Source organism: Bos indicus x Bos taurus, chromosome 25 (assembly GCF_003369695.1).
Source record: "Bos indicus x Bos taurus breed Angus x Brahman F1 hybrid chromosome 25, Bos_hybrid_MaternalHap_v2.0, whole genome shotgun sequence".
Lineage (NCBI taxonomy): Eukaryota > Metazoa > Chordata > Mammalia > Artiodactyla > Bovidae > Bos > Bos indicus x Bos taurus.
The window spans coordinates 39013039-39040425 of NC_040100.1; the positions used below are offsets into that span (position 1 = coordinate 39013039).

General features: G+C 61.7%; 2 protein-coding genes across 2 annotated transcripts; one reads left to right on the forward strand and one right to left on the reverse strand.

Moving 5' to 3' along the window:
• Positions 1 to 865: 865 nt before the first annotated feature.
• Positions 866 to 7196, forward strand: PAM16 (presequence translocase associated motor 16). Its single transcript, XM_027528042.1, has 5 exons — positions 866 to 973; positions 4639 to 4723; positions 5512 to 5648; positions 5985 to 6050; positions 6332 to 7196. Exons 1-5 carry the CDS (start codon positions 971 to 973, stop codon positions 6416 to 6418), a joined length of 378 nt encoding a protein of 125 aa, XP_027383843.1. The 5' UTR covers positions 866 to 970; the 3' UTR covers positions 6419 to 7196.
• GLIS2 (GLIS family zinc finger 2) lies at positions 7102 to 27387 on the reverse strand. The gene is made up of 7 exons (XM_027528041.1): positions 27336 to 27387; positions 13314 to 13563; positions 12273 to 12445; positions 11602 to 11778; positions 11391 to 11524; positions 11175 to 11293; positions 7102 to 9844 (listed from the first exon to the last, which is right to left on the reverse strand). The coding sequence occupies exons 2-7, from the start codon at positions 13483 to 13485 to the stop codon at positions 9045 to 9047; spliced, it is 1575 nt and encodes a 524-aa protein (XP_027383842.1). The 5' UTR covers positions 13486 to 13563; positions 27336 to 27387; the 3' UTR covers positions 7102 to 9044.

The window sequence follows — 27387 nt, forward strand, 5'->3', positions numbered from 1 at the left end:
GTAGTAGAAAAACAAAGAGGAACTTTCACTCCACCGTTTACACTGCCAAGGCCATGGGTTCAATCCCTGGTGGGGAACTAAGGTCCCCTAGGCTGTGTGATGCAACCGAAAATTTTTGAAAAAGCAAAGGAATGGAGTACAAGTTGCAGCCCTCGTAGGGGGTCAAGGTGGCCTCGCTGAGAAGGTGACATTGGAACAGACTTGGAGGAGTGAGAAGAGCCCTCCTTCCTAGACAGAAGGAACCTGGAATGAAACCAATTTTTCTTTTTTTTTAACTACTATTTTTTTTTATAATTTATTAATTTATTTATTTGGCTGTGTTGGGTCTTAGTTGCAGCACGTGGGATCTTTGTTGTCATGAGGGTTCAGCAGTTGTTGCCTGGGCCTAGTTGCCCCTGTGGCATGTGGGATCTTAGGTCCTGGACTGGGGGATCAAACCCGTGTCCACTGTGCTGCAAGGTGGATTCCTAACCATTGGACCACCAGGGATGTCCCTGAAGCCTTTTTTGAAGTTTTCCTGTCTTAAATATTGGTGAGAATTTAGCATCTTACTCCTTATCACGTTTGTGAAATGTATGTTTATTCTATGTCTTTAAGTCCCAAATACTTTGGCAAAATGTAGGGAAGAAGTATCTGCCCCTCCGCCCCGGATAGAACAGGCGTTATTCTTTGTTCCTAGAACCCCAGGGTAGTCACGGGGCCTACGGTGTCCGGTGTCCTGTGTCCTAAGCCTCAGGAGGTTTCCCCAGCGTCTGAGGCTGAGGCAGGCCCCGCCCACGGCCCCACCTACAGGCCTTAGGTCTCCGCCCACAGACCTTAGGTCTCCGCCTACGCCCCGCGCGCCTATGGAGCAACGCGCATGCCCGGCGCATGCGCTCTTCTCAGGCTCCCTTGACCTTTGACCTGCCGGCCGCCCTTGAGCCGGGGCCGCGGGGCCAGGAAGTCGGACCCCCGAACCTGAGTGGTCGCCATGGTGAGCCCGGAGGAGGGGGCAAGAGGCCGTTTCGAGTCCGGGGGCGGGGGCCGGGTCTAGGAGCTCCGGCCGGGCTGCGGGCGCCGCTCGCCCCGCTGCATGCCCGGGGGGAAGCCGGGACTAGGCGGGGGTCGCCACCGGGCGCCCTGCTGCGGGCGCTGGCGACCTCGGGGCCCGAGGAAGAGCCATCTGTCTGGAGAGCGCGGCGGGCCAGGGAATACCAAGCAGATGCGGTCGCCGCGTGCACCAGCCTTGTGTAGGGGTCCTTGCTCGATTCCCGAGCTAGTTGATGGTGTTGCCCCATTATTCCCATTTGAAAGCTGGTTAATCGGGCTCCGGGACTTTTCACGAGCAAGTGGCAGAAGTGGGACTTGACCCTGCGACACCGATAATTGAGCGTATCTGCGGTATCATCCCGAGCCAGCCCACAGATCTGGGCCACCCTAGCAGAGTCAGGTCACCTGGGGACCTTTAACAGTGCAGAGTCCTGAGATCTGTCCCCTGTTAGAGAATTGCTCCCCAAGTTATTGAGGCAGTGGGTTTGAGGAAGCACTTATTAATTGATCGTGAGAGATTTCTAGTGCCAGGCCCGGAGCCCTGGGGCTTATGTAGATTCTCATTTAATTCTTAAGCATATGCCCTCATTGTCCCCGTCTTCCAGGTAAACAACCTGGAGCTCAGAGAGTCTGACTTCTCCAGGGTCTCTCGTCCTGGTTTTAACTGATACTACACACTTAGTGGTTGTTCTTGTCTTGTAATAGTCACTGCCATTTTCTGAGGACCACTCCCCACTACCCCCCCAACTGGGTCCCTCACAGATGTTCCTGCACGTGACTCAGTCAGCCTTGAGGGACCGAGTAAAACGTGGCCCCCAAGGAGTTTGTACCTTAAAAGAGAAAGCCAGCGAATCCATAAAATAGGACAATATATTAATGGGAAAAGAAAGACAGTGCAGGATGGGTTGGTAGAAATGGGGGGAGCCTGGGAAGGTTTCACTCCAGGAAATGGGGGTGATGTGAGTTTTGTCTTTATTTTTGGTGGTGGCACGTGGGATCTCAGTTCCCTGACCAGGGATTGAACCTGTAACCCCCTGCATTGGAAGCATGGTGTCTTAACCACTGGACAACCAGCTGTGTCCAAGCCAAATCTTGAAGGATGTTGGGGTTTGACAATATTGGCATAGGAAGGAGGGTATTCAGTGGGTTAGTAGGTATGGAGTTTGTTGGGGGTAGGATAATGAAAATGCTATGTGCAGCTCAGTGAATATCCTAAAAAGTGCTGAACTGTGCACTTGAGAACAGTGACCCGAGGTGTATGAATTCAGAGTTACCGAGACTGTGGAGTAAGGAAGTAGGGGAACTGATCTTGGAGTCAGGGAGTAAAGGGCGTGGCTGTAGTGTGTGGGGTGGAGAGTGGTCAGGGAAGATAAAACCAGAAAAGTCCTTTGTAACCAGATGGAGCTGGGGAGTGGACTGTATTGGCTGCAGCAGCAACAGAAGTGGGGAATTGTGTGTGTGTGTGTGTCTGTTGTGGGAAGGCCAGAGCCCTCCTTCAGCAGAGGGAGGCATTGGGAAGCCCTGTCAAGGGTCGCATTCATTCAAATATGTATTGGGCACCCACTGGTGCCCACCATAGCCCAGACCCTGGATGTGCCCTGGAAGATGTGATGGTCTTGGTCCTGACCTCCTCCTGCCTGGTTGTGATGCCCGCAGCTGTTTGCAGGCGCCCTGGGCAAAGACAGCCTCCTTTCTATCCCGGTGTGTCCTTGACAAGAGGGTGGGTCCATGCTGGCTCGGCTCACCAGCCCAAGGAACTGTGCCGTGAAGGGAGCTTTGCACATCAGTCTGTCCGGGTCCAGGTTCCCTTCTTGATGCACTTGACGTGGGACAAAGCATGTTCCCAAGTGCTCCCCCGCCCCCAACGCCACCTGCGGTCCTTTGCCAGCTGCAGGGCTCTGGTCCCACATTGGGCTGTGTTGTTCCCCAGACAGGGCAGTGCAGGCGTGTGGTGATGCAGGCTCTCAAGTGTGGCAGCAGGAGGGGAGGTCCGAGGCCTGATGGGAGTTCCTGGCCAAGGGAACCCTCGGAACCACTGGCAGGCCTGTTAGCCTCTCTGTCCCTCAGGCAGGACCAGCTGTCCATCTCAGAGCCTCCTGCCCCACGTGGGAGAGGCTTCAGGCAAGCCGGAGTGGGGGGAAGCCAGGTGAGACTCTCCCACCGGAAGCGCATCCTCCTGGGCCTTTTCACCTCAGCACTTGCAGCCTCGCCCCCCCCTCTGACCACTGGCGAGTCTTCACAGAGCTTTGCCTTCTGGTGTGAAATATGGGGCTTGTGAAATCCAAACTCACCTCTCCTTTGGCCCGGAACCACACCCACCTCGCCCATCAGGGAGGCCCAGCAAGGCCAATTCTGGAATCCGGGTTCCGTTGGAATCTGACAAGCCCGTCTTGAGCCTCTGAGTTGGGTCCTGCCCTTTTGTTCGGTTGCGCTCCCTGCCGACCCTACGTGAAGTGGGCAGCCTGGGGACACCACAGCTGAGAGCACAGGCTGTGGGTTTTCTGCCCATCTTCTCCTGGGTGCCAGCTATATGTCCTCAGGTTGGTCACTAAACTCTGTGTTTGCGTGTCTCAAGCTGTCGGGATCAGATGGCACAATAAAATGTGTCCGTCACAGCGCTCGACACCCTGGCTAAGTTCTTGTTGGACACCAACACTTGGAGGTGCCACGTGATCTGTGGTGACCTGCAGCAAGCATTCGCCAGAATCCTTCATGCACATGTGTGTACCATTTCACACACGTGCTGTCTGTTATCCCTAGTCATAGTAAGGTCTGTAGGTTTCCCGTCTCAGCCACCGTACTCGTCTCGCCTCCCAAGTCCCCCAGGCTCTTGGCTGCTCCCAGTCATCCCTTATACTCTCTTAGTCTGGGCTTCCCCCGGTCCCTCTGCCTGAAAAAGCCCCCGTGTAACCATCATGATCCTACTTGCCCGGGAGAAGTGCCCTCACCCCCCAGAGTCCCCACGTCCTTCCTGAGGGCTCCCCTCCCTCCGTTGACCGTGTACACCTCTGGTCCTGCTTGATGCCCCACGGAGGCAGTGGGGGGATTCCCGCAGGGCTGGGTCCTGTGTGTCTGATGCCCTGGTGCTGACTCAGGCGGGGTTTGAGTGAAGCGGTGAGCCAGTGGAGGAACGGGGGCCTAGGGTGGAGGGCATTTTGCTCTCTTGTGTTGAATGGAATGGACTTGAATAACGTGGGGAGAATCAGAATGGCCCTGCATCTCACCACCAGCAGATGAAGGCTGGACCCGCCAAGCTCAGATGCAGAGCTGGCGGTGAGTCCGGGACCAACCCCAAGTTCTGGCTCCCAGGCCACGTTGCCTTCACTCCTGTCCGCCTTGTCCGAAGGCTGAGAGAGAGCCCCATCTCCCTCTGGGGGACTCTTTCGGGTACCTGCCCCCCAAAACTCAAGACTGCTCTCCTGTGAGCCTCCGATGCCTCCCAGAGCAGAATCTTGTATCAGGCGCTGGGAGGAAGTGGCCTGTGGCCGCCACGCTGGGGTCCCTCGCCTCAGCCTTCCAACAGCCTTGCCACTTGGCCAGCACCTCCAGGACTCATCTCCAGGGCCCTGAGAATGCAGTCCACTTACCAGGTGCCTTCTTTGCCCACAGGCCAAGTACCTGGCCCAGATCATTGTGATGGGCGCGCAGGTGGTGGGCAGGGCCTTTGCCCGGGCCCTGCGGCAGGAGTTTGCAGGTAAGCTTGGGTTCCTTCTCCCTGTGCTGGGAGATCCTGCTTGGGTCAGATTTTCCCTGTAGCTGTGGGCCCCTTCCTCACGCTAGGCCACCTGTGAATGCAAGGACCCCTTGTGGGCTGGGTTCTGGCAGCTTGGGTAGCCTGGGACACTTCTCGGGGGCAGTGCTTGATCTTGGGACATTCCCAGAGAAGGGAGACCTGATTGACACGATCATCCGGCCAGAAGTGGGCACACTGGCCGGCCTGCCTGCCTGTTTTTGCAAACAAAGTTTTATTGGAACAGTCAGCCAGCATCCAGTAATTGCAACACAGACTAATTGACCTGCAGAATCTAAAACATATTCACTGACGCTTTAAGGAAAAGTGTACTGGCTCCTGAAGCGAGAGGTCACCCAAGGCAGCCTGCTTCAGTGGCCTCGGTGACCACAGGGCAGCCGGGTCTCATCTGGGCTGCCACCCCTGCCCGCAGCCTCACTCTGCTCCCCTAGCAGCCTAAGCTCCCCGACTTGCTGCGTGCCCGGGGTGAGAGGGTGGGGAAGACGAGGGACAGGGTCATCTCCTGGTCTAGGCTGGAGACCTGATGCCGGGTTTGACCAGCCCCTGCCCCGTCCTCTGGTGGGGAAAACCTGTCCTCACTTGCCTACCCACCCCTGGCCCCCCAAAATCCCCTCCTGGAGGACATGCCCCCTGGCCCTGCTCATCTCCCGCACCCCCTGGCGGGGATGAGCTGCTCCCCAGGGCAGCCCTGGGCCGCTGGGAGCTGGGCACTCACCCACGTATTCACACAGCCAGCCGAGCAGCGGCGGACGCCCGGGGACGCGCAGGACACCAGTCTGCGGCCGCCTCCAACCTCTCAGGCCTCAGCCTCCAGGAGGCACAGCAGATTCTCAACGTCTCCAAGCTGAGCCCCGAGGAGATCCAGAAGGTAAGGCCCCCCCCCGGCCGGCTCGGAGATAAGCCGCCCATAAATGGGGAGAGGGTGGCAGGCTGCCAGCTGGTCGGGGGAGGGGAGGGGGCAGGAGTTGGGGCCCTGAGCATGGCCGGCTGGGACTCGAGGAGGCTGCCGTCGTTTGTCGGTGTGCAGGCCGCAGAGGCGGAGGCACAGGCCTTGTCTCATGGGCGCCTGTCCGCTTCTCCGCCCCTTAGTGGCTCCCAGCGTTGGAGCGCTCTGAGGGGCGAGCCCTTTCGCTTTCCTTCTTTGTCATCTCCTAGCTTCCCCCGCTTCTGTAACCAGGGACTCACCGTCTCCCCTCCTCTGCAGAACTACGAACACCTATTCAAGGTGAACGATAAATCCGTGGGTGGCTCCTTCTACCTGCAGTCAAAGGTGAGCGCGGGCAGGGTGGGCCGGGGCATCCCTCACTCCTGGGCGGTTCAGAGCTTGGCAGGAGAAGGGTGCCCAGGGCTCAGGGGGCCCCCTGAACTGCCTGGGCCCTGTGTCACCCTGGATGGTGGCCCCCAGCAGCCATGGCCTCGAAGAGCCCGGACTGCTAGCTGGCGGGGTGCTGGAACCAGCTCCCTGACCTGCCCACAGCCCTCCAGGAAGCCAAAGCAGGACCTGGGAAGGGAGGGGGCGCCCAGCCTAACTGTTTGTGATCCCCTCCCCAGGTGGTCCGAGCGAAGGAGCGTCTTGAGGAGGAACTCAGAATCCAGGCCCAGGAGGACAGGGAGAGACAGCAGCCGCCCAAAACGTGACCGCTTGGTTCCTCCCACCCACCCGCCCGCCTCTAATTTATAGCTCAGTAATAAATGTCTTTTCCGCATTTCTTGAGTATGCATGTCCAGATTCCAGAGGCAGGCCGCTCTTCCTGCCAGCTGTGGGGCTGTGCACGGAGGGGAGGCGGTGGTGTTCACCCGCCCATGGTCTGGCCTCTGACACCCAGCGGGGCCAAGGCAGGCAAGGGTTGCTGGTCGTGCCGCACCAGACAGAGGAGCCACTCCCGCGCCGCCCTCAGGTCAGCCCTGCCCGCCCCTCTGTGGACGGGGCCCCGGCTCTGCCACAGGCCTCCCTTTGCTGAGCTGGGTTGGGCGGTAGCCCCTCAGTAATGTGGGGAGTCAGCTCCAGGATACAGCGGAAGAAGAGGAACCTTTCCAGCCTGACGGCCCTGAGGAGGCCAGGGAGCCCGGCCCCTCCCAGAGGCAAGGTGCTCGTGGCGGGTGCAGCTGAACCCACGACGTGTGGTCCAGAACCTTCCATCTCAGCACCGCGTGTCCCATCCAGCTCCCAGCAGCAGACGGAGAGCTTGTGGCGCCCACAGGGTTGGGAGGAAGCCCCGGAACAGGGCCTTGGCCTGGGTGGGGGACCCCAGAGCCAGGCATGGGCGGCAGGAGGTGGTCTCCTGTGCATGGCCAGCTCCTGGCACATCTAAGACAAAGCATGTTTGTAACGCACTTTTATTTCATTTCTTTATAAACTTCCTCTCACATGGAGGAATATATTGTTATAGTCATTAGCTTATCTCTCTTTTCTTTTTTAAACTCTATGCTAACAGCAATGGAGCCAAGAGGAGGAAAAACAAGCTACGATAGAAAGGCACTTAGAACCTGTTAGAATACTGATATCCTGGAATGTGCAACAACAGACCGACAACAACGACACGTACACCGGCCCCCTCGGGCCTGGTCTATCACCGAGTCACATGCTGAGCTAATGTCGCCTTCCTATGCCCTGTTCCTCTGCTCCTGGGGCTTGAGTCCAACCCCTCGCCCCAAAGGGGACTTAAGGCCTGGGGCCCTTGTAGGGGTGAGGGGCCTGGGTCCGGGGTGGGGCGCGAGGGAAGGAGACCAGCTCCCTCCTGCTCTGCTTGTGGCCCCTTCAAGGGGTAGAGCCAGCGCTGCGGGCCCGTCAGCGGGCCGGGTCAGGGTAACCCCTCTGGGATAGAAGGGCGGTCCAGGAAAGGGCGGGTGAGCAGAGAAGCAGCAGGGAGACCCCAGAACTGCACGGGAGCCAAGGGTCCCCCTGCAGTCCCACAGCTCCCCTGTCCTGCAGCTGGGACGTGGAGGGTGCAGCCCAGGGCAAGGCCAAGGCCAGGACCCCCCAGACTGAAGCTGGGCCCCTGACAGGAGGGAGCACGAGGGCCCAGGGTGGGGCACGAGACGAGCTGCTGCCCCTTCAGGGCCTGGTAGGGAGAGCCCGGCCCCTGGGCTGGTCAGCAGCATGGGCTGCAGGGGCATGTGGAGACCCTGCACCCTGAGGTCCCCTGGTCCCTGGAGGGCAGGAGCTCAGTTCAGAGAAGCCAAAGGAAGCCGGCCACAGGGCCAGCTCTCCCCTCTGGCTTCCCCTGCCCCCGCGGCCTCCGTGGCTGCCTCGCTGCCCCTCATCCCTTGTCAAGCCCAGGTCCTTCATCCATCCGTCCGGGGCCACTGGGACGCTCCCATGCCCAGCACCGGCCTAGAGCCCCCTCCCCTGCACCAGCTCTGCCTTGGCGCCCAAAGAACAGAAGCTGTGTCTCGGCCTGGGGTTGTCCCTAGCCAGCCTCCACGCTCTAACTGCCCTGCAGGCCTCCCCCGTCCCCGGGTGCAGGGTCCCAGGCCAGGCCCAGCCCCGTCTGTTCCCTGAGCTGGGCACCTCTCCCGACTCAGGGCTCCCTGAAAGCAGAGGGACGCGGGGGCAGATGAGTGGCCAGCCAGCCCAGAGCAGGGACCTCCACCTCGGGCAGCGTGCTGGCCACCGCAGACGGCAGGCAGTGGGGGGCAGCTGGTCGAGCGGGCCTCCCTCCCTCAGCCGGGAGGCACCTTGTCATGGGGGGAGGTGGCTTCTTGCTGTGGCTTAGCCGCGGCCTGCGTCTGTCTTGCTCTCCCTCTGGAGGGTGGACCAGAGGGAGAGGGGTCAGGAGCCTCCAGAGCAGGGGCCCGATGAGTAAGCAGGATGGGGTGGGACCTCGATCCCAAGGGGCTCCTCCCAGCTCACCACTGAAGGGGATGGGAGGGCCGAAGTCACCCCCAGCCCCACCCCCACTGCTGGGTGAGGGCTGGCAAGTGGGCAAGGGAGAAAGGGTGACCTGCCCAGCTGGCCACGGGATGAGGGAGACAACCAGAGTGGGTGGGGGCCGGGCAGGCGTGGGCTGGAGGTGAGCCAGGCCTCAGCTCCCAGGGGCATGCTCTCCCCCGGCCGGCAGACCCGGTTACCCCGCTCAGGAGCCCGGGTGCCCGCCATGCCCTTCTAGCACCATCCTTGCTGCCCAGGGGCGCCCCCGGGGCAGGAGGACATTATTGCTATTTCGCAGAAGAGTTTCCGTTCGTCGTCAGGGGCAGGCAGGCAGGCAGGCAGAGCTGGGAGCTGCCGGCTGGGCTGCAGGTGGTCAGCGTCCACCGAGCGGGTTCAGTTCACCACGGCTGGTTTGAGCAGTACGGAGCCTGGCGGGATGACCACCCAGCCAGGGGCGAGCGCCTCTGGGCTGCTGGCGGCAGAGTTGACACCCGTGGACAGGTCCAGCACGGTGCCCGGCAGCAAGGGCAGGCCGTCGGGGCTCGGCCGGGAGCGGCTGCCCTCAGTCCTCTCGAGGGGGGTCTTGCGGCCTTCTGAGCTCAGGGCCCTGGCCGGCATGGCCCCACGCCCCTTCTCCCCCTCAGCCTTGCCGCCAGCGGAGCCAGCGAGGAGGGAGACCACGGGCAGGCCCAGTCCGCCGGCCCCAAAGGGCGAGGGCAGCAGCGGGTTCTTGGCCAGGTTGAGGGGCAAGACGGGGCCGGGCAGCCCAGGGCCCATGCCCCCCGCACCCCCGGCGCCCCCGCCGTTGCCACAGGCCAGGGCGCTGAGGTCCAGGGGGCCGGGGGCCAGGGGCAGGGGCAGACCGGGCAAGCCAGGGCCGCCAAAGAGGGCGGCGGGGTTGGGGATGATGATCTGCGCCCCGCTGACGTAGGGGCTGCCGTCGGGGGCGGGCAGCGGGGGCTTGGGGGGCGGGCGGAGCTGCAGGAGCTCGTGCTGCTCGTGGGACACAAAGTGGCCGTGGGCCTTGATGTGCTTGCGCAGCGAGCTGGGGTCCGTGTAGCGCTTGTGGCAGCCGGGCATCTTGCAGTAGTAGGGTTTGTCCACGTAGTGGGTGCGCGTGTGCTTGAAGCGGTCGCTGGAGTTGGAGTAGCGCTTGTTGCAGCCCTCGTAGGGGCACACGTACGGCTTCTCGCCTGCGGGGCGGGGCGGGGCGGGGCCTGCGTGAGGGGCTTCCGCCGGCCCAGGCCAGCCCCGCCCACCCACTCAACTCCGACAGAGACCTGTTTGATTTGGGGCGGCCGTGTCCCCAGCACCTACACGAGCTCTGACTCCAGTGGCCTGGCTGTATGTACCCTCGGCCTTGGGCCTATGCTTCAGGCAGTGATGACAGCGACCCCTTTCACAAGTAATGACACACAGACCCTGGTGTGTGTCTGGTGGTGCCTAGCTCACAGTGAGCGCACAGGGGTGCCCTTGACCCTGACTTAGCAGTGGCTCCAGGCTTACACCAGGGCTTCCCTGGTGGCTCAGACAGAAAAGAATCCGCCTGCAATGCAGGAGACTGGGGGTTCAATCCCTGGGTGAGGAAGATCCCTCAGTGAAGGGCATGGCAACCCACTCCAGTATTCTTGTCTGGAAAATCCCATGGACAGAGGAGGCTGGTGGGCTACAGTCCCACAGTCCCCATGGGGGTCCCAGAGTTGGCCACGACTGAGTGACTAACACTTTCACTTCATTTTAACCAGTGGCTCCAGATTTACTAAAGGGCTGTCCCCGCCGACCAGGGCTGGCCAGAACCCCACAAGGCTGTGAGCTTTTAAAAGTGCCTCGAGTATGAAATATACACCAGAGGGACTTCCCTGGTGGTCCAGTGGTTAAGAACCAACCTTGCAATGCAGGGGACATGGTTTCGATCCCTGGTTGGGGAACTAAGATTCCCACATGTCTCAGAGCAACTAAGCCTGCGTGCCATGGCTACAAAGTCTGTGCGCCGGCAACGAACGATCTCTCACGATGTAACTAAGACCCGAGGTAGTCAAATAAATAAATAAAACACATCCTGGAGTCCGCAGACTTTGTGGGAAAAGAAGAATTTCAGTGTCCCGTTGATGTTTTAATATTAAAATGATTGCATTTTGAATATACTGGGCTCAAGAAAATGTATCATTGTATTAATAACTCATCTCACCATGTATTTCTTTGTACTTTTTTTTTTTTTGCAGTGAGGGTGATTAGGAAATTTAAAATTAGGCATGTGGCTCTGCTGGCCAGTGCTGGCCCTACTGTGCGTGCCAGGGTCCATGAGGGGTGAGCGGACCAGCCACAGTCAGAGGGGGAACGAGTCGACAATCACACGAACACAGTGCTGAGCGCGACACAGGAAGACACGTCTGTGCCCCGAGAGCAGGTGGGGCGGGTCTCCCCCCCACAGGACAGGCCCACCCCCCACAGCATGTGGTGCTCAGGAAGGGATGGCCACACAGTGGGGTGCGCGCCCATCCCCTGGCTGCCAGGGGTCCTCACCTGTGTGTGACCGGTTGTGGATCTTCAGGTTCTCCAGGCGGGAGAAGCTCTTGCTGCAGGTGGGGCAGCGGTGTGGCTTCTCGTTGGTGTGAGTGCGAATGTGGATAAGCATCTTGTACCTGCTCCGAGGGGGGAGGCGGGGGGGAAGGGGGGTGGGGAGCACGGCTCAGCCGCTGGACACTCAGGCCCCCTTCCCGCCCCCTCGCCCCCCCTCACCTGGCGTTGAAGCCGCGGCCGTGGCGGGCGCAGCCCTCCCAGTGGCAGCAGTAGCCCGCGTCCTTCTCAGGCTTCACGTGGTAGTCGTTGACGTGGTCTACCAGGTCTTGGAGGAGCTCGAAGGGCTGGTTACACTGCGAGGCCAGGAGCGTGCTGAGCCCGCGAGGGGGCCGCCCGCCCCAGACCCTGCCCCGCCCGGCTCCCCGCTCACCTTGGCCCAGCGACACACCAGCTGCTTGGGCAGGGGCAGCTCTGGCGAGAGGCACTTGTCCTTGGGAGGGGTGAGGAAGGAGGAAGCAGGCAGATGCAGGGCCCCCCCAGAGCCCAGCGGCAGGAAGAACTGGAAGGAGCTGGGGACACCGTCCAGGTAGCGCAGAGGCTGGAGGTCCTGGGGGAAGCAGGGGGCAGAGTGGGTCAGCAGCTGCCCACCTGGCCCATCTCCCTCTGTCCAGGAGCTGAGCGGTGCCCCACACAGGACATGTCCCAACCCCAACCTCTGGTACCTGTGCACAGGACCTCTGTGGAGAGTCCATGCAGATGTAAGTTTAGAGAAGGTCAGGCTGCCTGGGGACCCTAAACCCAGTGAACAGTGTCTCCACAAGAGAAAGAGGGAGATTTGGAGACACACACAGAGGGGAGGAGGCCATGTGATGACAGGCAGAGAGACTGGAGTGACGTGGCCACAAGGCAAGGGGCCAGAAGCGGCCAGGAAAGAGCCCTCCAGAGCCTCGAGAGGGCACACAGCCCCATCAGCACGGTGATTCTGGACTTCAGGTTCCAGAATACACTTCTGCCACTTTAAACCACACAGTTTGTCGTCCTTTGTAACAGTGGCCCCAGGAGGTAAGTGCACCATCTTGAGAACGCGTGTCTCCCCCTTACCGGGCCGGCGGGCGCTGTGGGCAGGTCCCCGTTGCCCTGGCGCTCCGGGGACAGCGAGCTGCTGCCGTTGGGGGAATCCAGCCCAGACGGTGGCGACAAGCTGAGGTCCACCAGGGGGGCTGCCGAAAAGCGTCCCTCCACCTTCTCGGGGAACTTGGGGTTCAGCAGGAAGCCTAGGGCAAAGGCAGGATTTGGGGGTACTGGAGCCAGGAGTCCCGCGGGCCAGGCCCTCCCGCCCATGACTCCTCTGCTGTGACTCGGAGCAGACGCTAGCCATGGCGCCCCCATCCCCGGCCACCCCGGAACCCAGGAATTGAAGCCTCCACAGCCAACAGGTGTGGCGTCTGCCAAGGTGGGAGCCTGGCCATTGGTTAAGACAGGAAGTACCCATTCTTCAGATGGGGGTGGGCTGGCACACAGGGTAAGTAACCGAACAGGAACTTGAATCCAGGGCCCATGGCTCCCGTCACAATGTCAGGTTAAGGACTTTACTCACTTTCCCCCCAAGTCCCTTTCTGCTTCAGTGCCCACTTCTGTAACATCAAAGGTTTGGGCTGGGTGGCCCAGCTCAGATATGGTAGATCCAGTTTTCAGGGTCCACATTCAGAAATGGAGCAGAAGACCTGGGCCTCAGGTAACCCCCCCACCCAGAGAAGCACCTGCTGGGCTTGATCCCCCGTCTGCCTGGCTGGCCGATCACACTGCCTCAGAGCGCAGACACAGGGCCACAAGGCCTTCTGTTACTACCTGTGCATTCCCTGCTGCCCCTTAAAGCTCCCCCAAATCCAGCCAGAGGCCTCAGTCTGAATACTAGCTCTGCCGAGCCAGCTTCAGGAGCTGGGCTAGTCAGTCGCCTCCTCCCAGGGACAGTGATGAACATGCAGAGATGAACTGCTGGGAGGGTGGGTAGACAGTGTCAGGGGAGGGGCACCCTAAGTGATGCTGTGAGGGGCTGCGACTGCGTCCAGGTGAGCCCATCGGGGGACGTTTTTCCTATCGCCAGGGCTCCGAGATCGCTGCTCTGCCCCAGGCATGCAGTACCTGACGGTGGGGAGCCCGGGGAGCCGGGCGTGGGGCTGTCGTCCGCAAGACCAAGCTCCCTGTGCAGGGCTCGGTGCCGGGCTGCGCTCAGCGTCCTCTCCCGCTTCTCTCTCGCCGCCCGGAGCTTGGTGATGCTCAGCTTCAGGTCGAGCGGCTCGTCCAAGGAGTGCATGGTGGTGGGGGCCGGGGGGTGGGGGCGGCGGCAGCGGCAGGCAGCGAAGGGCTCCGGAGCTGGTATTCAGGCAGGAACCTGAGAGCAAGCAGGAGCTGTGCTGTGACACTGGGACCCCAGACTCATCCTCAGGCTGCCCCCACTAAAGCCCAAAGGAGCAGAGAGGCAGTGTGTGCAGGGCAGTGTGAAGGCTGTCTCCTGGGCACAGAGACCCTCTCGGTGGCCCCAGACAGCAGGTATATCAGAGAGAGCCAACCACTGACCCGGATCTAACGCATTCATCTCCCGCAAGGCTTTCTGGGAAGCAAAGCTCACAGGGTCCAAGCCTGCCACAAACCGAGCCTTAGCGACGGCCTCAAGCTGCAGAGCTAGGCAGTAGCACAGCCTTCAGATCCAAGGCCAGATCTTCTCCCTGGAACTGGCCAGGCAAGTCCCAAAGGTCATTTCTGACTGGGTGGGAGGTCATGCCTGGGACACATGCCTGATTTGAGCCAGAAGACCCAGAACCAGGCCAGAAGGGCATTGAGTGTCTTCCCAGATAGCCCTCAAAGGGCCTAGCTACTGACCAATGAGCCAACCCCTCTAGGCAGCCCCCAAAACTCCAAGGGAATGAGGCCCAGAGCCCGTCCCAGGCAAGCCTTGCAAAGCACGGCCTGCTTCCAAGGGTTGGGCGGACAGACGGGTGGCCTTGCGTTCCAGGACGGAGGGCCCCACCGGCTGGGGAGCCAGAGGCTCTGGGCCACCACCAGGGGGCAGCTGGGGACTACGGCCCAGCCAATACCAGCGTAGGGGAAAGTGATCAGCTGTCTAGTGGTTAGTAAAACACATACATGCATAATTTTTTAAATAGAGATGATACTCTTATTTTGAGTGGTACATTTTCACCACTTCCTTAGAATTTCTCAACGGCATAACATTCTTCACATGTAAAAAAACCCAAGAGCAAGATCAACTATTCATTCCAAATTCAAACATCATTTTTCACGGCAGCAAACTTCACATGCTGGGAAACGCTGTTTCCTTGTGTTTGTTCATTGAGATGATTGCATCCTGACAATCTATCTGCCAAAGAAGATAATCCCTGCCGTTCACCGACTCCAGCTCTTCACAATTTTATACAGAACATCCCCAAGACCACCACGTGGTAAAAAGACTTTGTATATTTCACTAGTGTGTGTGCTTGCTGAGCTGCCTGGAGCTTTCCATGGAGGGTGGGGACCCATGTTCCCAGTCATCTTCTCCAGGACAAGCCGCCTTGCCCCAGCTCCAAGCCTCCTCTCATCCATCTCCCAGACAAGATCCTGAGTGCACACAGGTCACAAAGTCCTCACTTAGGGCCCTCTGCTTCTGAGGACACATCCCAAGACCCCAGTACATGGCGAAACGACGCTGGAGTCTCTGAGCCTGGGGAGGGGGCTGCATTGTCATGGTACTGATGGTTGCACTTGGCCATGGGACCGAAATCTGTGACTTGACTTGTTCCTACATCAGGTGGGAGCTGGCAGATCCGTCTGGATGAACCCGCACGCAGGGCATGCATAGGTCGGGAGTTCTCAGTGACGCCGGGGGCTGGGACCACACTGCCACCTTGTCCCCTTAGGAGCTCCAGCCCTAGACAGGCAGGTGGGTGGGTGAGAGTGATAAATGGACCTGGGCCCCCTCCACTCTCCCTCTGTCTGGGCAGGGAGCTGCCCTCTGCCTGACCCACCCCGCAGTGATGTCTGTCTGTCTGTGTGTCTGCCTGTCCCTCCACCTGTTTATTTTTAGACACAGGCCCAGTCCAACCTCCCTGAAGCTCCTCTGTGCTGGGAGCCTGGAAGGGGAGGAAGGAAGTAAATATTTATGCTGATTAAGAATTCAGGAGCCAGGAAGGGCTGGTGGCCTGGTCCTTCAGCTGGCCTAGGGCCACAGGCCTCCCCACAGCCTGTCCCCCGCCCCCTACCCGATCTCTTGGAGGAGACCACAAGGGCAGGATGGTTTGGGAACTGGGAATTCAGACTGACATTGACTTAACAGCAACACTGCTCAAGTAACGTCCTTTGGCACCTGCCTACTGCACCCCACCCCACCCCAGGTCCCCGCCAGAGGGGAATCAGGGAGGAACCATGGGTCACCTGGTTTGGAGACTTGCAGGAGACACTGCCTCAGCTCAGAAAGAGGGAGGACCCCAAAAGGAGCTAGTCTCCCAGGGTGAAGCTGGGACTCCAGCACCTCCTCAATCAGCAGACCCAGTCCCCAGAGACCCCACCCTAAGCCCCCTACTTCCTGCCACTGGTCCTGCCCTGGGAACAGGGGTTCATTCTGATGGAGCCAGAGTAAAGCCAGGAGACCAAAACTGGTCACTCCTAGAAAAGAAGGAAGGATCAGCCACCAAAACCCACAGCTCCCAGCACTCCCCCACCCCAGGCTGTCCCCATCCATCCAAGGGTAAGACGCCTGTGACCCTCCTTCCTGCTTTGACTGTGGTCAACCTGGAAGTGTCCCCTTTCACTCCCCACAGGCAGGGAGGTGGCCAGTTCTGGGCTCGGGCTCTGCTCTTTGTTCCCGGGTTGGATGAAGAGGGGCAGGCGAGAGCCAGTGTCACTTCTCTGGGGCCTCAGAGGCCCTGAGCCGGACGCACCCGCGCCAGAACCCCGGGACTGGCGCGGCAATCACCCCCCTGGAGGCCGGCTAGCCAGCCATCACTGGATTGATTTTCGGGGGTGGGCGGGTGGACATTCGGTGTTTGTTTTCGGGATAAGGACAGGGACCCGCCTCGCCGAGAGCAGAGGCAAGTTTCTTAGGCAGCGCGGAGCCCAGAGAGGGCCGGTGCCCAGCGGGTGCCGGGCGGAGCCTGGCTGCAGAAGCCCCGGCCCAGTTTCCCGCTAGTCGCGAGGTGACCCCACGAGCGCCCTGCTACCGCGGGGTTGTGCGATTCCCCGATCGCAGGAGGGGGCGGTTAGGGAGGCGGCGCCGAGGTGGCCGCGCGGCCGGGCGCCGCTGCTCCAGCTGCGAAAGTAACTAATTAGGGCGGAGGGAGCGGGAGCGCGCGGGGACCACCGGAGAGGCGGGGGCGGGGCGGGGTCACCCCGAGGGTGGGCCGCGCTGGCCCTCAGGGGGCCGGCCCCCGCCCCACCGCGCCCGCCCGCCTGGCGCAGACAATGGCCGCTATTGTGCGCCCGCCCGCCGCGCGCAGACGGCCCCCAGCTGCAGCTCCCGCAGCGGCCGGCCGGCCCTACCTGGCGGCTCTGCCGGCCCCCGGCGGAGGGGCGGGGCGAGCGCGCGGCGGGGCCGGCCCCCGGGGAAACTGAGACCCGGAGGAGGCCCCGCCTCCGCCAGGTCCCGCGGCGAGGGGCGGAGCGCGGACCCTAAAGGGGGTCGGTGGGCGGTGTCTTCATGTACTACGTTCCCACCATGTGCCGGGAGCCATCTGTGCGCCCCGAACCCTCTAAAGCCGCTTCTGCTGAGCACAGATGAGGAAACTGAGGCTCAAGGTCACCAGGCTAATAGGAGGCGCTGGCAGGAATCTGTCCTGGAGAAAGCCCCTCGTCACTGTTTGGGAGAGGCCCGCTGGCTGGCCCTGAGCCGGGAGAAGTGCGGGTGTGGATGGAGGCGTCGAGCTCGGTACACCTCACTGAGAGGCACTCGGGGTCTCCTTGGCAAAAATAGAGGACAGGGCCCACTGTAAGATGGCCCCCCACCGTCCCACCCACCCCACAGCTGCGACGAGCCAGGTGAGTGGAAGCCAAGATAGCAGTGTTGTCAGGCAACAAAAGGCACACCCCTTATTCCCAGGTGATGGGGGTGTAAGGTGTGGGGGCGTAGTCCTGACTCTGCCCTTTGGTCAGCCATGACCTGTCCAGCCTAGGACTTGGGGACAAGGGCCCAGGAGGCACTTCTCAAAAGTCCACGTGGCTTTCTTGCTATGGCATGAAAGCAGAAGCAAGTCCCTGGCTTCCCCTGTGCCCATCAGCTCCCACCTGCTCAGAGGATGCCCCTTGCGTCTGGTACAGGGACCAAAACCATCAGTACACGGGTCCTGTGGGGGGAAGCTGAGGGCCGGGAAGGGACACCGCTTGCCCACATTGCACAGTGGGTGGCAAGCCTGGGACTGGAAGCCGAGGACGAATATCACCACCATCCACCAGCTGTTGATAGTCGGGCAATGTACCAGCACCTGTTTAAGTCAGGTGCTGTTTCATCCCCATTTTACAGATGCAAAAACTGAAGCTCAGGGAAATGAAGTGAACTGTCCCAGGTCACACAGCTCGTCTCTGGCAGAGCTGAGTTTCAAGCCCAGGTGAACCCAGAAGCCATGTTCACCCATCGGTACCCCTGGGGCCCCTGGATGTGGGAAGGGGCAGGCAAAGGGGCTCTGGCTTCCCACCCCTGCCCTGCCCAGGGGTTTGTGGGAGCTGCGTGTCAAACCCCGGAGGGGCAGCAGGCAGTGAGTGGGCGCTGGAGGGGCCGACTGTTGGGGGGCCCACAGGGAGGCTTGGAGAGCTGAGGGCAGATGTGCTGCCAAAGCAAAGGGCCGCACAGCCCCGCATTCCTGGGAACCGCTGCTGCACCCTGCTCCAGCCAAGGGCTCCGCCCTCCTCAGGCGCCCAGCGGCGGGAGCCAGAGACAGGCGCAGGCCTCATCTCCTCCGACCCGCTTCCTGAGCAGGCTGCAGAGCAGGGCTCCAGTATGGGTCAGACCACCCAGTCTCCAATTTGGCTCTGCCACGTCCTGCCCACACGAGTCAGGGCAAGTCACCTCCCAGTCTGGGTCTCATTGTCCTTATCTCTAAATTAAGATGATGATAATACTGCAGGGAATGGCACCCCACTCCATTGTTCCTGCCTGGGAAATCCCATGGACAGAGGAGCCTTGTGTGCTACATACAGTCCATGGGGGTTGCAAAGAGTCGAACATGACTGAGCGACTAAACACACACACAATAGTGTAAGATGCCCCCCTCCTTTGGATTTTGGGGAGAAATCAATATGATGATGCCCATCCAATGATTACTCTAGTGTTTCCCCCTGTTATATAGTGTTCAGCACCTAGAACAGTGCCGGGTGCATAGTAGGTGTGTAATTAAACTTGTAAATAAAGTGTCACCAGCACTTGAGTCCCCCAAGTCTTTGGCCAGTTGGGGGGCTGTGAGGACAGAGGGGGCCGGCCCTCCTGCTGTACCCACAGACCTAGAGCCTCGACCTCACCTGGGACCACCCCTGCTTCAGCTGAGGACACAACCAAACAAGCTTGCGCCCTGGAGAGGGAGGGCTGCAGGCCCTGCTGGCCCACAGGGTGGCCCCAGCTGGCCCCAGACTGCTTCCAGAACCTGACTGCATCAAAGAGAGAGCGCTGGGAGGTCCCGGACAGTCTCTGAGCAGCCTGGAAGAAACAGGCCTCCTCCCAGGACCCAGGGAGGGGCTTATCCTGAGGGCTTGCCCCTGCACGTCCCAGGAGAGGGCCCAGTGTGGGGCGGACATTACTTCCTGGAAGTGTGGGGTTTCGCCTTTCCCGGGAACCTCCAGATGGGAAAGCAGACCCTGCCCTCACCCCAAGATGGGCGCTCAGCCAGCACACAGATTGGAGGGGGGACAGCTTCTCCAGGTCCCCTGGAGGCTAGACCCTGCCCAGGTGGGAACCAACGGCCCCCAGGTGACACAGCCAGGGCCAAGCTCTCTGCTCAGCCATAAACGGGAAAGCTCCCAGCTGGGCAGCACCTGAGCAAGGGTGCAGGCTGGCAGCCCCAACTTGGGAGCGTACCCAGAGTCAGCTGGAGCAGGGCATAGCAACCCACTCCAGTATTCCTACCTGGAGGATTCCATGGACAGAGGAGCCTGGCAGGTTACTGTCCATGGGGTCCCAGAGTCAGACACACACACACCCTTGCATGCCCCTGTGGTTCTTGCTAGTGGCTTATGGACCCTAGGGACCCAGAGTCTGGATATCAGGTCCCAGTCTCCCAGCCACCCCTCTGCAACTTGGTTTCCTCATCAGGAACACAGGCACCATGGATAAGGTGCCAGCTCACGGGGCAAGCTTGCCTGGCACCTGGCACACAGGCGGTGCCAGCAACTGGTAGCCCTGAGGATTCTTGTTCCCAACCCCGGGCTGGGGGGGGGGGCCCACACAGTCACTCCAGGGTCACCCCGATGGGTCAGGCAGCACAGCTGCTGGAAGGCCAGCAGCTGGCTCACCCACGCCCCCCCAGCTCCAGCTCCCTAGGATCCACACTTCCCTCCCCAGCGCCAGCAGGGTGACTCCAGGATGGGGTGGGGGGTGCAGCTCAGACACACACACCCGTCCAGCTGCAGGGCCCAGCCTGGCACAGAGGCCTCCCCTGCCCGGTGGCTCCAGACCCATCAAGGCGGGCCCCCGCCCCCTGCTGCCTGCCCGCCTGCAGCCACCTTTGCACAACTATGTCTGGTATTTTCCTGTCTGCCCAGCTTGGGGGGAGGTGGTGCGTGGGGCTGTGAGCACTGCCCGCACCTGGGCCTGGGCCAGAGGGGAGCCCGCCAAGCAGCCCCTACGCCCAGGGCTGGGGCCGGGGAGGAGGGGTGGGGGCGGGTGGAGAGGGAAGGGCTGGGCCCTGGGCCGCCCAGATCCCAGGGAGGGGCCAGCAGCAGGGGAGCCAGACGGAGACACACACCCGGAGGCAAGGCTCAGGCACGGCCCTGGACCCTGCCAGGCAGCACCGCTCACAGTAGGCAGGCAGCGCTGGGCGCTCGGCCAGTGCTCTCGAGGGCCTGTAGAGGCGTTCGCCAGCATCCCACAGGACATGGATGGGCACCCCCAGACATAGAGGCACACGCATATGTGTCACACCTGTGCACGCGGGACACGGCAGGTAACCAGCATCAGGGTCCTGGACCCAGGACTCTGGGGCTTGTGGGCGGGAGCAGGGGTGAGGTCCAGTCCCCACTGAGGAGGAAACACTGTGCTTCCCACACCGACCCTGGCTGCAGGACGAGCCCAGGAGTGCCTCCCGTGTCCTGGGAAGGCCCACCCTCCCCCCTCAACAGCCCCAGGATAGGGATCAGGCCCACTGGGAACAGCACCCGCCAACTCACAGGGCAGGAGGCAGTCAGCAGGTTCTGGACTTCGGCCCTTCCCTGCGCCTCATTTACCAACTACTCAGTTATGCATTCCAACACCAGGCCCTCCGCTCGGTCCTGGGGGCCCACAAATGAATGAGAATGAAGGTCACCCAGCCTGCACAGATGCGAACAGTGTCAGGAGTGGGCTGCTAAGATCCACGTCGGCCACATGGACAGGGGGGGACAGGCTGGGGGCCTCAGGCATGCGGCAGGCCAGGAATGGCCAGCGTGCCTCCTGTGCACCATCTTTGTCCATCCTCAGGACCCTGGGAGTTAGGTGCTGTCCTCTCCACTTTCCAGATGGGGAGACCAAGGCTCAGAGTGGTTCCACTATCTGCCAAAATCACAGAGCTTATCAATAGCACAACTGGGATTTACCTCCAGGCTCCAAAGCCCACAGTCTGCACCCAACACAGCAGAGGCCTGGAGGTGTGGCCCCAACTGACCCACAGCAAGTCTCCCTGTCATTCAGCAAAGGAGGAAGCCCAAGAGAAAGGCCAGGCCAGTGGCCAGTGACCTGGAGGGCACAGGGGAGCCACAGAGTACTCTATACAGAAGACTGCTGTCTTCCTTTCCAGCCCATCTTCTGTCCCCAGACTCTCCCCTTCAGCACCTCCTTTCTCAGGATTCCCTGCCTCTTGCCAGCCTGATGCTCCCCCCTCGGGTGCTAGCTCCTACCCCACAACCTTCCACACTTCCATATTCCTCCTCCAGCTGTTACCCTCCTCTGACCTCCAGAAAGTCTCCCCAGATTCACCCTCTCTGATCTTTGCCTTCTGCAGCCACACGTGGGCTGTTCTTCCAGGTGCCTCAGAGTTAAGCAAGGGGCCTGCCTCTGTCCCCACAATGCTGAGGGTAGCCTCCCTGGCCTGCAGTGCCTTGTGATGCCTGGCACAGGTGCCCTGGTCCAAGTCCTCACTAACGCCACTCCTTCAACCAGAGGGAACTGGGCAGCAGTTGAAGTGCTGCTGGGGACTCAGACCCAGAGAACCAGGCCTGCTCCTAATTTGACGTGGACAGGGCTCTGGGCTCCTGTTCCCCCATCAGTGAAAGGCGGGGGCCGGCCGAGAGTAGGACCAGAGCTTGAACTTCCAAACCATCCCTCCAAGGGCACCATCATATCTGCCCTTCACTTTTCTCGAACACCTGGTACTGAGAGTTTGCTGAGGGGATGAACCCACTGGTGGCACCTACCAGCCGGGTGAGGTGTGGAAGGGCTTAAGGCCCAAAGAGGGAAGTGGCTTACCCACAGAGGTTTGGGGCGAGGGACCCAGGAGCAGATCTGGGTGGTGAGGGTAAGGCGTAACCCTGGTGGGTTAAGATGACCAGAAGGGTCCAGTTCCCCAGCTTCATCTCCTGCCACCGCCCCCCTATCCCCCTAGCCTTGGCACAGAGCCTCCCCAGAACAGCTGGCTTAGACCAGGCCCAGCAGGGGCTCCAGCATGAACTCTGGACTCCACCCCCTGCGCCCTCTTCCCAGCCACCCTGCCCCGCCCCTGCTCCCACTCTGGGCAGGAAAGCAAGTCCAGAAGCCAGGGGCTGTCTCTAAACCCAAAGGAAACACCCACTGGGTGGGGCCGTACCAGGCCTGGCCTGTTTCAGGCTCTTGGGGCCCAGGGCCCACAGAATCACTCAGGGTATCCACTAGGTGTCCTGAACTGGGGATTTAGGGGCTCAGCCTGGAGGAGGAGATAGCCAGCAGCACTGGAGTGGGGAGCACTTTGGAGCAGGCCGGACAATGAGGGGCCCCACAGCCTTGTGACAAGAGGGACATCACAGCTCTGGGTCAGTCAGCTTAGGAGTGTGGTGATAGGGGTTGGGTCAGGGGTGGGGGGTCCTGGACACAGGAAGGAGTGGCCCTGGGGAGAAATGGCTCAGGCAGGCTGGGACTTGCCAGGCAGACCCAGGTGGACTGTGGGGGGAAGGGAGAGAGGCTTCCTCTGGACACAGCTGCCCCCACACTGTGCAGGGGACCGGGGGGCAGCAGAGAAGCAGGAGGGGCTCTGGACTGAACTGCCATTTCAGGGGCCAGAGCCACGCAGTCCAAGGCTCTGGCTCCCCTCTGGCCCTCCCCGACCCCAAGTGACCTTGGGCCAGGCCCTCAAATCTCGAAGCCTCAGTGTCTGCCTCCCACCTCCTTGCTGCCAGAGTCCCAGTGGAATGCTAGCCTGTGACCCTCAGTCAGCCAGGCAGGAACGTCTTCCTGGAGGCTCCCAGGGCTGAGTCAGGCAGCTCAGCAGTCTCCTGGGGCCTCCGCAGGTTCCCACCCGCCCTTGGCCGAGACTGGAGGAGGGGGGCCGGGGGCCGGGGGCCGGGGGCCGGGCCTGAGCCCTTCTGCAGACAGCCATCTGCTGGGACTGGAGTTCCGTGGACACAGGCAGGTCACACGCCAGGCCCGCCCTGTGCAGGGGACTACCTGGCTGTCTAGCAGGAAGACAAAGGACCTTGGGAAGCTCCAGCCAACCACCCCCACCCCCACCAGTTATGTCCCTGGAAGAGTCTCAGCTCCCGCCGCCCATCCCCCACCAGGGGCACGTGGAGCAGATGGAAGCCCTCCCCCATTGGAATCACCTCCCATCTCTGTACCCGGGAGGCCCCTCCCCGCCTGGCTACCAGTTAACCAGACCCTCCATCCATCGGGGGCGGGGGGGTGGGGGGCAGAGAGCCAGAGCTCCCTGCCCCTCAAGGTGCCCAGAGCCAGGGCCTCTACTCGGCCCAGCCTGAGGAAACTTGAAGAGACATGTCCCAGGCAGAAGGTAGGTCAGACCCCAGGGAGGGGGGCTGCCCAGAGCTCCCTGGGAGGGGTCCCACAGCCCCAGAGCTGGAATGGGAAAGAGGACCAGGGTCCCCTGCAGCCCTGGGCTGGGCCTCGGCTCCCCCATGGAGAAGTCTGGAGCTGAGGCCAGGAGGATCAGTGCCAGGGAAAGGATGGAGGCGTGGGGCCCGGTGCACACAGCTGCTAGGGCCAGCTCGGGCTCCTCTCTTGTGCCAGGCTGGGAAAGTGGCCACCAGACCCCACCGCCACCCTCCAGAGCCATGGCAGACCCAGGAACTCAGGCCCAGATGCCCATCAGCCCTCCTCCATCCTGTGCCTCTGTTTCCACCAAATAGGGCTCAGTGGGTCTCTCTCAAGAAGCTCACGTAGCAACTTCAGGTGATGGGTGTCAACGCCTGCGATGGCCACCGGCAGGCATCCTGCGGATTTTCTCAGGAGCTGTCAGAGGCATCCCCCAGCTGCTGCTCCATCCTCTGACCCACTTCACCTCCCCACCCTCACCTCACCCCACCCCCCCGCCCCCGGGACCTTACCCTGGCATTTTTACTAGTTGGAGAGACAGCAGGGGTTTGTAGGGCCAAGTTGGAGCCTGGAGACAAATCTGGGTCTGTATCAGACTGTGCCATTACATAAGACACCCCCCGACCCAAGTAGTCCTTTCCTGTCTAGGTGTCAGGGTCACCCCAACCATGGCTGATGAGCAAAGCACGAGTGTCCTGGTTGAAAGTGCAGGTCCCTGCCCCCAGAGAGGGGCTGAGGCAGCCACCTGGGAAACCTCGGGGGCAGCTGTGTCTGAAGGTCCTTGCAAAAGCTGTGATCTCTCCCACCCAGGGCTGGCCCTGGTATTCTCAGAGAGCTCAGCCCCCAGACTCATGTCTGGGCTGTGGCCCATCTCTAGGACCCTTTCACAAGCCCAGAGAGGGGAGGCAATTTGGGCTGGGGGAGATCAGCATCTTTTGGCTGGCCCCAGAGATCCCCCTCACCAGCCATGGAAACCTCCCACCACTGAAAAGGGTGCTTATTGAGATGAAGGGAGGACCAGCCAGCATCTTCCAGGGGTCACCCCTCTGGCCTCACTGTGAAATGTAAAATAACAATAACCCCAACAGAGGAAGACCCAGCCCCATTGCGCCCAGCTCAGGGCCTCTCCACTGCAATCCGAATTTCCCACTTGGGTAAGGGGCCTCCTCAGCACCGCCTGGGACATGGAACCTGGGGAGGCGTAGGGCACTGGAGACAGCCCCCACCACCAGCGTGCCTCTCAGCGCCGGGGTGCGGGGGCCCACCCCATACGCCTCCCAGAGAGCTCAGCTGCACGCCCCAGTCCCACATCTGGTCCCCCGGCCACAGCTGTCGCCACCCTCGCCCATCTTGGGATTGCCCCAAACTCTGCCTGGCACCCGTCCCCGCCCTCTCGCCCAAGTGGGAAACTCGGATGCCTGGCGAGCCGAGCCGGGGTAGATGGAAACGCACATGGGAAAATGTTGTCAGGAAAAACACATTCTTCCTTCTGTACCACAGCTCAGACCCTGGGAGGATTAGGTGGTCGATGACACTCCCACCGCCTGGGCCAAGGCCAGGCCAGGAAAGGAGGGAAGAGGGATCCACAGGGTGGGGCTGAGAGGGGTCCAGGCCCTCTGACATGCCCCAGGGAGGGGCCCTGGCAGAGCTCTGTCTTCCCCAGGCCAGGGTGCACCGTGTAGTCCTGTCACCCTCCGTGGGCGGGTGCTCCCAGCAAGGCGGGGAGCCCAGGCAAGAGAAGACATCTCTGTGGCTACCCATTTGCAGTTGGGCTTTTCAGAAACAACAAAAGCCTTGGGGGGGCGGGGGGGGGGGGGCGGGACTCAGTTCACACGATTGTTTAAAATGAGGTTTCTGGATGTCTGTGGCATTCAGTTATTCATCCTGGCTCCACCCACAGATAATTGAGAGTTGGCTTTTGTTGGCCTTAGCCCCCCTCTCAGCACCCCCCTACCCCCAGGTCTTCTCGTGGACTCTGCAGTTCTGGAAGATCACCTTGTACAACCCTTTGGTTTTACAGATGAGGAAACTGAGACCCAGAAAGGGGAAGAGCCTGGCTTGGCCAAGGACCCTTGGGAGTTGGTGGCGCAGCCAGAAGTCAAATCCAGGATGTCAGACGCCCAGGCCAGGGGCTTTTCCCAATCACCCTCCAGGCTGTGGCCCAGTTCCAGCAAATCCCCCAAAGCCACTGACCCCAAAAGCAGTGGTGCCTGGAACTGGGGTGACTCACTGTCTGGCTTCCTGGGGCACTACCTCCCCACCAGTGAGGGAGAGACTGGCAGGTGTCCCTGTGTAGAGAGCCAGGAGCAGGAAGAGGACGCCCCCCCCCCCCCCAGAGGTCCTACACCAGGGTCACTTAGGGGCCAAAGAGCCCCAGCTGGAGGGATTTAACATCAAAGGTCAAAGGTCACAGACAGGGAAGGGCGGGCAGGCATAGGGGTCAGAGGGTCAGCGCTAATGGCAGCTCCGGAAAGAAGGGGGAGGGGAAGTAGCTAAGGAAAACAGGGCTGCTCCCAAGGGGTCCTCAACTCCCATAAACGGTGCCCAAGCCCCTGGCACTGTCTCCAGCTCAGATGACTGCAGAAGGGGCCAAGCCAAGCTGGGCTGGAGCTCAGAAAGGGATGTCCCCAGGAGGGGGTCCCCAGGTGCAGCCCTTCCCCCAGTGCAGGCCAGAGCCAGCTGGGAGGCCCAGCCTGGGCCCAGAGGGGAGAAGGAGCAAAGGGGAGGCTCAGAGGTCGTGGAGAGGATGTGTGAGTGGGGCTGGAACAGATGTGGCGGGTGGGCACACTGAATCCCCTTCCCCGAGCTTCTTCCAAAGCTGCCCGTGAAGCCCCACTCTCCCTCCTGGATGCCAGAACCAGGCATGCTGGATCTTCACATGGCCGCCTCCAAGGACCACAGCTCAGGCCCTCTCCCTGGCCTAGACCAAGAACCATGGGAGCCCAGGCCTTGGCCAGGTCCCCAGCTGGCCTGGCTGCCCCCTCAGTGTCAAGCGCTCCCTCCAGAGCCAAGATCCTGGGCTGTGATGGCTGGGGGCCCAGGGCTCCTCCCAGGATCCCTTCCCGCTTCCCAGGCCCCAGGGTAGGGCTGGGCAGCTCCCTGCAACCATCCCTGCCCAGGGTGGCCAGCCAGGCAGGCCCTCCTGGACAGGCCTACGGACGGCAAGCTGCCCTGCTGTGGCCTGAGTACCCGGCTGGGCAGGGCAGTGTGCCAAGGCCTCCAGGTGCCAGCCTGGATTCCAGCCCCATCCCAGGGGGCCTGCGGGGAAGCAGGGCGCAGGCATCTCCCTCCTTCGGGATGCACCTGCCTCGCCCCCTCCTCCCGCCCCCTCCGGACCCTCCCTCAGGTGGGCTGGAAACCCCTGCCCTCCCTACTCAGCCCGGCCCTCCTGCGAGCACGCGGACAGCAGGGGGGAACAAGTGCTGGACAGGACGCCAGCTCCCAGTCCTGACCCCCGGCCCGAGGGAGGCCGGGGCGAGTCAGGGGCAGCAGGGGGAGGCTTCCCTGGACCCGGGAGGAGACACCTCTCAACTCCCGTCCTAGGAACAGCCCCGCCGTGGGAAGGGGCGGCTGCCCGGCTGCCCCAGACAACTTCGTGCCCGGCCTTGGGGTGGGGGGGGCCCTCTCACCCCGCAGCGCGCCCCCCGTCGCGGCGGCCCAACTTCCCTGCCGAAGTTTGCTCCCTCCTGGGGCCCGGCCGCGGCTCTGCCCAGCCTCCGGACGGACGGAGGTAAGGAGGGAGGAGAGAGCAACAGAGGGACGCGGCCGGGGGAGCCGGCGAGGGAGGGAGCGCGCGAGCCAGCGAGCGAGGGAGCGAGCGCTGGGGCCCCGGCTAGGGCTCACAATGGCCCGGGGCGAGGCGCGGACTCGCAGGGGAGGCGACCCCCGGGTCCCGCAGCCCCCGCCGACAGGCCGGCCCCTCCCGCCGGTCCCCTTCCCCACCGCGCGATGCCCGGGGGGGGCGGGGGGGCGCTTCTTACCTCGGCGGCGGGGGGCGGTCGGGCTCCCGGCTGCGGGCTCCGGCGGTCGGGG